The sequence below is a fragment of the Prunus persica genome, chromosome G7 (assembly GCF_000346465.2).
Source record: "Prunus persica cultivar Lovell chromosome G7, Prunus_persica_NCBIv2, whole genome shotgun sequence".
NCBI lineage: Eukaryota > Viridiplantae > Streptophyta > Magnoliopsida > Rosales > Rosaceae > Prunus > Prunus persica.
The window spans coordinates 18,337,317-18,349,150 of NC_034015.1; the positions used below are offsets into that span (position 1 = coordinate 18,337,317).

The 11,834-nt window shown below is 36.7% G+C and overlaps 1 protein-coding gene across 4 annotated transcripts; it reads right to left on the minus strand.

The window, feature by feature from the left end:
• On the minus strand, positions 1,451 to 8,182 carry LOC18769577 (kinesin-like protein NACK2). 4 transcript variants are annotated; one of them, XM_020567737.1, is made up of 15 exons: positions 7,769 to 8,182; positions 7,017 to 7,269; positions 6,694 to 6,783; positions 6,509 to 6,609; positions 6,165 to 6,278; positions 6,004 to 6,085; positions 5,585 to 5,652; positions 5,208 to 5,267; positions 4,995 to 5,119; positions 4,443 to 4,641; positions 4,254 to 4,346; positions 3,750 to 3,839; positions 2,761 to 3,672; positions 2,024 to 2,334; positions 1,451 to 1,894 (listed from the first exon to the last, which is right to left on the minus strand). In XM_020567737.1, exons 2-15 carry the CDS (start codon positions 7,246 to 7,248, stop codon positions 1,567 to 1,569), a joined length of 2,805 nt encoding a protein of 934 aa, XP_020423326.1. In that variant the 5' UTR covers positions 7,249 to 7,269; positions 7,769 to 8,182; the 3' UTR covers positions 1,451 to 1,566. The 4 variants fall into 4 exon arrangements, with proteins under 4 accessions (XP_020423326.1, XP_020423325.1, XP_020423324.1 ...); XM_020567736.1 differs by having other exon boundaries at positions 4,995 to 5,137; XM_020567735.1 differs by having other exon boundaries at positions 4,254 to 4,641.

Sequence of the window (11,834 nt, forward strand, 5' to 3'; positions counted from 1 at the left end):
ATTCTTTTTTGGTTGGTAAAGGAAACTTCCCTTTTTTTCTTTTTCTGTTTTGTCAAAGTTAGGAAAATGAGAGGAAATTCACACACACATGTATTATGGGAGCTTAAGCTTAAGATCACTTGGAAGCGCATCAAATGTTTGGGTCAATCCAACTAACACCTCATTGGTAAGGAAGTTGCTTACGGTGTTATTTTGATTGTATGGAACATGTGTTAATTGTTGTGCAAATTCTATGTGTTTTCAGCTCCATTAGAGAGAGAAAAAAAAAATACACAAACATAGAGAAAGAAACAAAGTCCACGACACAATATAAGTAGTAATTGAGTAAGTCTTATTATTGTTTCAAACCAAAATTATTGCATATGCAAGACATAATTCCTTATTTATTTTCTGCAGCAAGACCTCCGCATTGCATGCACTTACGCCTCAGTAGCCAATGCTTTAATTAATATGGTTATTTTTGTAGCAGCTCTCATAGCATGAATTCACGACACCTTTCATATAGTGTTTATTTATAATATCAATCAAATAAAACCAAAATAAGAATATCAATGATCGAAATATAATTTCAAACAAATGATCAAGCAAGGGAGAGGAAATGACCAGAAGTAGTAGTTGTGGTGGCAATGGAGTTGGCACAATTATGTGTACAATTATACACAACATTCGAAGGTCCAAACTTGCATTTAATCATGCATTTTGTCGCACTTCGTACACCACAAGGAATAAGATGATCATTTGGAACTACATGATTTGTATTGGAAGGATGGGAGACATCCTCAACTTGACCAAGAGTCTTGCCATTTTGAACCACATTGGTATAAGAAGGATTGAATATCAGCTTGATCTATTGCAAGAACAAGCATGCTCATCAAAACCACAGCCCTCAACACAGCATCCATTGCTCCTCACTTTTCTTTGTTTTTCTTTTTCTTTCAACTCTATTTGATTGTCGAAGTTTGTTGGTGTTGGAAGTGGAAGCTAAAGCCACAGTTTATGGGAGACCCTTAAACCCTTTGGCCATCTATGGTTCTAAGCATGATTTGGAGCTAATTACATGAGCTGTAATGAAGCCTAGATTGAAGCGATACATGCATGACTATCCTTTTTAGCATAATTGAAGGTGTCTCTTTTGATTTCATGGCGATGACCAGTGAAGACCACCCACAGTTCAGTCCAAAATATTTCTCTGGTGAGCCTCAAATTTTTATTAATTGCTGGATGTAATTCAGGCGGTTTTGTATTCATAATATATATTCTGAGCTGTGTGTATATTTGGTTTCTCATTCTAGGGAGTTAAAGAGGATCCGTGTTGTATTTCTTCTATTTCAGTTTTCAAACAAAAGAAAAGCCATAGTAATATCCGAGTGTAAAAAACATCCATGGTGACGGTCGCACCGGAAGATTACTCCAAGGCTGGGAGGCTTTCAAGCAAGCCCTCAAGGTTGGCAATATTACTACTAAAATAACCATTTACATTCATTGAAATTGCAAATTAGTACATACATCACAATTCTTGTTCCTGGATGCACAGCTTACATAACAAAAAAAATTTACACTACTGTTTTACAGATTCAAGAGATTTGATATCAAGTTCCAGCCCATCCATGTTTTCTTATCAGAAGGGTGTGCAAAATTGAGTTCAAACATCTCCTTGCTAACATGTTCACCAGATTCACAGAAGCCCACCAGCTTGGCAACAATTTCAGCACTTTCTTGTACATGTTGCATGTTATGAGGATCTGTCCACAATTTGTTCACGAGTTGCAGCCTCCTCTGTTTTCCTCCTGGTGGAATCTCCCATTTCACATAAAGCATTTCTCTTTCATCTGCTGTCAGTCTAGAACTCACCCTCTTAGCTAAATATTCTCTTTCTTGCTTTAGAGCCTTGATGCTGCAAAATCCATACATCCAACCAAACATATTGTCACAAGTTCACAAATCAATAAATATATCAGCAGATTATTACAAGTACTGTTGGTTAGTCTTATAAGAGGATTAAAACTACTTGGGATGTATGTACCTAGCTGAGACTGAGCCTGCAGGTTCATCGCCTAAAAGTGCCGGACTTGCATTGCCAAGATCCGAGAAGTGTCTCTCCAGCCATTGCAATCTTCGAAGTTCCACTTCCATGTAAATCTGATCAGTAGGGTCTCCCTTGAATAACATATAAAATTGTGTGCGGTGTATAATTGAAACATGGCACAAATGCCACAGCATGACAATTTCCTTCCTCTCCTCCTCAAAAGTCAGCTGCCATGTCTCAGGAAGAGATTCGTCAATTTTATCTGGCTCATCAACTCCAGCTTCTTGATCTTCCTCCAATGCAATAACCTAAAAACCATATATACCATTAAGAAATGGTGAAATAGAGTAATGATTGTTTATCCCTTATTTTTTCCTCCTAGCCGAGTTAAGCAAAGCATTAGTTGATAGAATTATAAATATTAGGGGGGACACAAATAAAATGCTCATAATTCTACTGGACGAAAAAAAAAATTCCAGTTTTCAGTCCACATGAGTTACATTGACGGACACAGCTCTACTTATATTGTGAGAGGGCATAGAGGATGAAGGCAAAGTAAATGTCTGACAAAAGGAAATGAACAATTTAAGAAAAAGCAAAACTAACAATCTCAAAAGCCAGAAGTTCATGTCCAATCAATTGCATGCATGTATGCTACTTGACTAGTACACCACATTGAACAATGCACAAATTTCTTGTGGTAATTCTATAGCTCTAAGGAAAATGTTTCTTACCTGGCACAGCAGAAGGTGCTTTTGGTATGAAAGCTTCGTCACCCGTTCTTTTAACTCAGTAACATAAGCTTTAATGCTACGTATATTCTCCTCAGCAGCATTCTTGAACAACCTTTGCATTTTCTTCACATTAACTGTGTTTGAATGCTGCACAGCAGGACTTCCCTCTTTGAATGACTTATCGCTCTTTGGTGGAGTAACTTTACATCTCCCAACCACTGTGTCATCACTAGGCATAGCATCGTTGTTCTCAGGCACCTTGTTCTCAGTCTCATATTCCATCACTTTACGAGAAGGGGTCAGGGTTGAGCAAGGGGAGCGAATCAGATGCTGCATGTTTGCACTATTGCTCAAGTTGAAAGGAAGGATCTTTTTCTTTTTTGACGGAGTCTTGCATTCTGAAATTTCCTCACTATTTGTAAAAGAAAACACCAGCTGGTCTATAGATTTCTGAACATTCTCAAGCTTCCTTTCTAAAGATTGAATATCTTTTGCCTGAGATTTCCATCGAGTGATTTCATCTTTCAGGTTGGCCCCATCTCCAGTCACAGATTCGTCAGCAATGGATCTAACAGCTTGTATGTCCTTTATTTCGGACAGCAGCTTTGCTATAGTTTCAGCAGTTTCTTTATTTCCCAGCTGATGGGATGCTACCTCCTTATGCAGTACTTCAAGTGCTCGATTTGCCTCATCACCAAGCTGCCTCTGTCGTTCATCGAGCTTTCGGATTTCATGCACAAGCATGGATGGGTCTGTAGAAGTAACTGATCTCCTCACCATTGCCTTCCTTTGAACTGGAGCTCTGGTCTGAGACTGTGGAGTATCGCTACTATGAATAGGAACTGTTTCATTCTCTCCAGGAAAAGAAAGACACCTGGCGACTTGAGCAGAGGGCCCAAATTGGTTCGATTCCTGAAATTTTATATGTCAAACAATTAAGTTAATGCATGTGCATAAAAATCATAAACATACACAAACAATACTAGTACCTTCTGCACTTTCTTTACTTTGCGTTCTGATTCAAGTTGTGACTGTGCAAGGTCTCTTTCTCGCTTTAGCTCTTCCATTTCCCTCTCCATCTGTAAAATGAAGTTTCTTTACATTTAGGAGTAATCACATAGATAGAAGGATGCCATTTATGTTCAGTTCTTTCTTTGTGGTGTGGGGGCAAGGAGGAATTATCCTTTGCCACTATTTCATATTGTCCTTTTCTGGTTGATAGAAATTATATGAGCAAAAATGATCAAGTCAATGACCATGACCTTTATAAAGGCCTTCCCATAAACTGAATAGTACCTTTGCCACTATTTCGTATTGTCCTTTTCTGTTCGATAGAAATTATATGACAAAATATGACTTTGAATTCAAGTCAATGACCAAGACCTTTATAAAGGCCTTCCCATCAATTGAACAGTATCTCTAGGACTCAAGGTTGACTAGCATCCTGCATATTTGATGAACATAGAAAAACCTTGTATTTCTAAGCACCATACCTGTTTGATTTTCAAGTCCTTTTCTTCTAGTATAGACATAAAATAGGAAGGCCCTGGACTTCGTTGCTCTGCTTCAAGTCTGGCTATTTCCTTCTGAAAATTATGCATACGAGGTAAGGCAAATTTACAATAAATGAATAATGAGGTTCCACAATCTAGAAGAGAAGGAATTGCTGTTAATTCTTGTACCATGTTTATTTTCGCAGTATTAGTGACTTCCTTGGCACTAGTTGCAAATGAGAGCGTGTTCCTTGTTTGCTCTACATGACTTAAGGCTGGGCTTATGGTACATATAATGGCTGTCCGAGCATTTCCCCCAAGTGAAGACTGCAGTATTCGTGTAAGTTTTGAATCCCTGTATGGTATGTGACCACATCTTTTCACACCACTGCAAAAAAAAGAACTTGTGAGACAATCAATCGCATGCACTTACATGTTCAACAAATTACGAAGCCTTGAAAGTCTCCACAATTGTCCCCAAAAAGTAATTTTCATTTTGGGATGCCACTGATGAGCAGGGACTTTCGTGCTCACAGATGAGTATCATATCATGACTCTTTGTGTGTGTGTGTGTGAGTAAATTGGAGCTTTCCTTGCTAAAATGACAATAAGTAATTTTCTAAAACTTTTTTGGCCTGCAAATCAAAGGGCAGGGTTAGGATAAGTTGAACTTCGAAGTATAGCTCTATAGTAACAAAAACTACAGAGTTTCTAAGCTAGGAACATTTGGCACTTGCTTACCTTAGCTTCCTGATAACGGTTGTGAGTGTCAACAAGCTACGATTAATGTGACTACCTTCCTTCAATCTTGTACCATCTGCATTTGTTTGGGAGGCACGTTCACTTCCAGCAAGGTCCACAAGATTCTGCAGAATTCCAGAATTCTATTCAAATTCTAGTGAAGAAAACTGCATTGTTGTTCAATACCAAAAACCTGAGTGTGACTGAACATACCAAACTGGCTCCAAATGACTTCACAGACCCTGAACTCTCCCGGAGGCTGCTTTCGATGGTCTGAAAAGAAAAGGAAAAAAAGGAATCATTAATTCTATCCTTATTCATGGACCAGTCAAAATGCTTATATGCATGCTGGCTCATGTCTGCAACCTATGACATTAATTATGCAGAGGTAAAATGATAAAGCTATCTACATGCCTGCAACAATTGAACATTGCAATCCTACATTCCAACTCAAGGAAGGAAAATTCGAGAGTAAAGGAGGATGTGACAAGTTCATAATGCAGTCTTCATACAAGCTCAATATTATAGTTTACCATTCATAGAATATTTATTTTAAGAAAGAAAATCTAAGGAAAAGTTCATCAGTATACCAGCCTGATTATCTGGTGCGATCTTGAGCTTTTATCATTTAGGGCAGTTTCTCCCACTTGCCTTTGAGCTGCAAAGACAACTTTTGCAATTAAAAGATCATACAAAACAGAGAAGATGATACAAGGATCATCTTACCCAGTGCAGGAAGTTTTTTACATTTTGTCACCAATTCTGATTCATGTGGTAAATATAAAAAAGCATAGATGCTACGTTAAATCATGGAATACAAGACTTAATAATTGTACAAGAGATATGAAAATGGGAAAATATCTTCACTGGATGATAAGAATCTGATAGATACAACACATTTATTTATTGGAACAACAATACTACAATAGTAAAGCCTGAATTCCAAAAGTCACCTCGTTTGTTGGCCAAACACCTTACAATTTTCATTGAACTTAAATTAACAGATTACCTTCACATGTTTCAATTAATTGCCTCAAATGTTGGCCATCCTGAACAATTTGTTCTTGTGTTTTGTCCACAATGGTCCCTTTCTACATTCAAAAAGGGCATGAAAAGTTAACATGAAAAAGAATCCATAAGATCTTCAATAGGAAAATTTATAGTAAGTACCTCAGCGTCATCCAAAAGCCGCAGTGACGTAGATTTGCGTTTCAGAAGGTCAACAACAGTTTCATTGTAGATCTCCAAAGCAGAAAATTTCAAAACAAAGTCCCTCTCCGGCGTCTATGAGATAAAAAAAGATAGCAACAAAGGCAAAGTACTAAAAGGTTAAAGGAATTTCCATGCATTTATGTTGGTAAATGTTCAACATGATTCATCTTGAAGTAATTTGTCATGTACGCAGTGTTTTTTCATGCTACTTTCCGATGATCCTAAAACTTTGCCCTTGCAATATGAAGAGGATTCCAATTCCAAAAACCATATAAAACATATTGGTATGAACAATGACTTACATTCTTGATGTGTTCGAAGATGTCTTTCACAGCATGTTCAGTGATTCCTCTCATGGTAAATGTCTTACCACTACTAGTCTGCCCATATGCAAAAATTGTTGCTGCCAGAAAAATAATGTGGAAATGTTGGAATTGACAAAAGGCCTTTTGGCACATTATGAAACGTATCTAAATCTACAAGTTACCATTCATTCCTGTAAGTGCAGATAAAGCAACATCCTTGGCTCCTTCTTCATAGACCTTTTGAGTTGAGCACATTGGGCCAAAAACCTTATCTGGCACGTGCAAATAACAACAAAACCAATTATTTGAGTAAAAACAACTCTGCTCAGAGAGTCACCCCCTAAAGAAAAAACAAATAGTACTTTCTTAAGGAAAACGAAAACATTACAACAGTTGTAGCTCAAAATATTTTCACAAATCCAAACTTCTATGCTGTTGTCAAAGGTAACATAATAAGACCGGTGAAAGCACAAGAAGAATATAAAACTTTTGATGTAAGCTATACCAAAGGTGTATGGGTTTGCAGGCCGCTCATGATTTGGATTCTTGAAAACAATAGTGTGCTCATCCAGGCAGTCCCAAGCAATAAGATCGTACATTGCTTGCTCTCTCCGGTTAAGCGGCCTCAAACGAACAGTGACTAAAATTTTCTCCTCATGAACTTTTGAACCACCCGGAGTGGAATAAAGGTTCCTTCGGATTTTAGACAATGGTGTTGCCGGTGTCCCAGGCATCATCTTCACTTACTAGCCTCCACTCTACAATACCACACATTTTATATCTTAGTGGATAGCTCTAAGCACAAGACGTCCCCATCAAAGTAATTCATTTATTGTGCAACGTAAGTTATCAGGTGCAGAACACTCTGATTTCAGAAACAATAAAAATTTCAATGATCTCATCTGGTTCTTGATAGAAATTAAACTAATTCTTGGATTGCAAAACTTAGCAGAAACAAACTGGGGAGAAGGAAACCCTAGCTTCAGGAACAAAATCAAGCATTGGCATAAAGAAATCACGTTCACATCCTAATCTAAAATCTAAAACACTAGACAGAAACTGTCAGACTTGTTTCGAATTCTTGAACTGAAAAGTAAAAACTACTTTTCAAAAACAAAAACAAAATTTGAAAAGAAATCAGTGCATTCTACATCAAGCTTCAAGAATCTACAGCACTGAGATCATCAGAAACAAAAACAACGACAACAAAAAAAACAAAAAACAAAAAGAGAGCCCTAGAAAGAAAGAAATGCTTACAGTAAAAATGGAGTTCTTGAAGATTGAGAGATAAACAGTTGTTGAAGTCCAGAGTGCCAGTGAAGAAGGAGACTATATTATCGAAATGCTAAGAGGTCTGTGACTTTGCGGTCAAGTTCAGAGAGAGAGAGAGAGAGAGAGAGAGGCGGAGATGGCAGAGTAACGGCTATTTGAGCACTTCTGTTATTAATTTGGTTATTTTTTCCGTTTGCTTAGGCGCACCTGAGAGAAAAAGCAATAGATATTCATTTCCTTTTTTTGAATTTCTGGCGCCTGAGGTTGCCGCACACGCGTCACACGTGCACTGGTTACGTTCTGAGTTTCAACTTTCAACGGAAAACGGGTCATTAATGCCAAAACGTCCGGCTCCAAAATACGGGCCAAACCCAAAAAAGAAAATACGGGCCAAGCCCGAAGAACATTAGTAACCGGTCCCGAACAAAAATAAAGCCCAAAAGGAAGGGCAGGCATGTAAAGAAAAGTCAAAGCTCCCGTCAAATCTGAAAGTAACTTTAGATCCAAGCCAACCAAAGTGCAAGCAAAATTCTAAACCTACAAACTTTTTTCTGATAAAGAAATGTGCAACAAGTCAAATTTTCTAAACCTCTTTCTGGTTGAACAGTTCCATTTTGTTAGGATTGTTTGTTGGTGTGGCAACTAGGAAGACTACAAACTATGGGTCATTATATATGTCACTTTTAATTCTATGACCAAAAGAGAGAAAAAAAAAACATATAAGTAGAGATGTCAAACTTGTTTTCCCTCTTTTTGTCGAATCGAAGATAAACGAATTAGGGCCTTAATTATGGGAGTCGTAATATTCTTATTTTTGTCAATGAATCATTGAACAATATGACACTACTATTTCGTGTTTTATCAAAATTACCATACATACGTTATAGTTGATTTCAAACAACTGATCACGTGATCAGCACGTTATAGTGTGCATATTGCATTTTTTGAATTCTCTGCAATTTATAGGAGCTGAAACCACCAGCGACGGAACAAATACAATGAGCCGGTATGTTGAATGTGGTATGTGAAGCTTGCTTTTCTTCTGATTGCCAAACCAAACAAACACATGCATGCTGCATCTGGATATCTGACAAATTTGACAGAAAAGGACGGCATGCAGAGCCTTTTTCTCTTCCCCTGATATATATTTTCTTTCATTTTTCTACGCCCCACTTGAAGAAATGTCCTACCACTTTCACTTTGGATTTAACCTGGCCATACTTTTCCTTAGGATATAATTATAATCTTAATCAAACAATAAAAATGGTTATGTTATTAGGCTAAATAGTTCAAAGAGGGGCAATAAGTTCAACCATAGATATCCACCAAACAAAAAGGAAAAACATGTTCCAAGTATAATTAACATAGCCTTTAAGTGCAAGAGAAGTAATTTGCACCAAACCACCAATGGAGAGCCATAATTTGAGATCGGTGCCCCCACAAAATCATTCAAACGACCCACACATAACATTGGGAGTGAATTATGACCTAACTCCTTGACATGATCTCCCTATAGAAATTAGGACTATTTGGAGACACTAAGCATTGTGACCTCAAACCCTTCATATTTAGCTTAGAGACGCTATATATGCCCGTGCACTCTCTTTTTCGGTACAAAGTAGTTTTGGACAAATTTTAAGGTGCAATCACTCACAAATCACATCTGTTTGGTAAGTAAATTTAATTATTTTGTGTAAATGTTTGAAATAATAAGCTTAAGTTTATAGCTCGCTCTATATTCACTCTTAACTACTAATTACGTGCAAGTTACGAAAAAATTAAAAATTATTTTAATTACATGACATTACCATAGCGAGGGGCTAACTTTTAAACCTGGATTTCGGGATTTCAGTGCGTCACAATGCTATATTAGCAATTTTTTTGGGTGACTTTTTCGAGGACGATATATATAGTGCTAGGTTTTTTTTTACAAGTTTATATGCCTAAGTAAGAAGAAAGGGCCATGATTGGGTCCTTGTACCTGGTGGAGGGTGGCAAGGTGCTTAAGATAGAGAAGAGGGGATTGCATGTTGGTGGCCATCCTCTGTCTTAGTTGATCATTGATGGATCACATTTGTTTTGCAAGTTGCAAATTGTTTGTTCAAACTTAAGAGAAACAATTTCCTGCGGTAGGGGAACACCAGAACATGCGATTAAGGAAAATAATAACCCATTAATCCAACGTCATATGTTATGATTTATGATGTTTTTTAATATTATTATTTGTTGAGAAATTATGATTTGTGAGGTTGATTGAGAAATTATGTCTAGGGGACAATACTGATTAGGGGCCACAACAGATACTTGCATCACTAATTTAGATATAGGCAGGTGGGTTATCTCAACATCAATGACACAGCACAAAATTTAGGTGTAGCAGCCTTCACCAAATTTAGGTGTAGTACTCTCAACATGTATATGACTTGTTTATAGAATTGAGAACATTTGGTTCTACAAACAAATTTTTTTTTTTTCTTTCTTCCCAAATAAAATACTTGATCTTAAAATAACTGGATTGATTTTGAATTGGATAGTCTAACTTTAGTATCTTGAATTGGATGCTCAAACTTTGATACTTTGGGTTGGCCGATTGACTATGGTTAGATACTCTAACTTTAAGATGGAATCGAAATACATAAAGAAGTGATTCCAATGAAATCGAAAAGGGAACTCAATAAAGCAAAAGTTTGAAGGCATGAAAGCAAAAAACGGAACTTGGTGAATCAAAAACGGAATTCTACAAAGCCAAAAAAAAAAGAAAAAAGGAACCGAGTGAAGCCAAAAACATGCATCATGTTTAACGATTACAAATAAGAATTGTGTAAAAATTAAACTGCCTAATTAAGTCGAATCACAAAAAAGATAGCGTGTTGAGGATATCGAGCCCCGAATTGAGAATTCTAAACTTTACACGACAATAGAAAATTTGTTGGCCCTGCCCTTTGTTTTGAGACTTAATAATATAAATCATTTGCTATCTTAGAATGAATGCATATAAAACTTGTTTATCTTCTTTTCAAGTTTTAATTAAGAAAATTCAAAATGGGCCACATCATACTTACAAACGCGAGTAAAACTCGAACTGCCTAATTCCATGTTGAAGTTGAGTTGAACAGTTCGAAATTATTTTTGTTAAGCATGGTTTTCAAACGAAAGTGGTCATTGTTTTTCTAATTATGCTTTGATTTTGATGATTTGAAAGTGGAATTTCCAAATTTCCTTCCAATGTTTTGATGCTTTGACGTGAGCTGGAAGGCAATTCATGATGCCATGTATGGACCTGTGGCTATATACCTACGACTCTATGTGCCAACTAGGATTTGGACACAAATATACTTCAATTCAATTGGAGAATTACAATTTATGGCAGCCCAACAAATTAGAACACTCCTTGAAAGGCAGATGCCAGGGTTGGACTTGGAGTGGTCCCCAAGCTCTATCAAATGTACACTATCAAGCTCTATATTTCCTTGTCAAACATTTAACCTTATTATTATTATTATTATTATTATTATTATTATTTCAATGCTATTTTATTTTATTGGTCAAATACTAAAGAGTTGTATGTAAAATAAAAATACTGAAGAGTCGTTATCAAATATATCTCTAATATAAATGAATCACGCATATATTAGTGGAGCCTACTTAGCCATCACATTCACAATGGTCTATATATATGATTGTATTATTGGTGAGAGAGAGTCATGTCTTCTGTCCTCAAAGTTGGTGTTCCCTTGTTGTTCCTTCACTATTTACTTGACACGTGTCTTTTAATATGAGAGAGTTAATTCTAGTTCTTATTTATATTTATATATATATATATATATAATAATTAAGAACGCCCCAAAATAGCAGGAAGTACGAGGCGTACGTTAGACTGTTGTACAATTTAAAATACCTAATTTTCTTGTTCATAAGTACACAAAACTTAAAACCGTAGTCAAGGCCCACGAGTTTAAGCATGTACCCACAAAACAGCGTCCGCCAAAACCACTAATCGCTAGTAATAGGCAGCCAATGGATTTTGAAGCGAGACTTGCTCTTCCTCGTT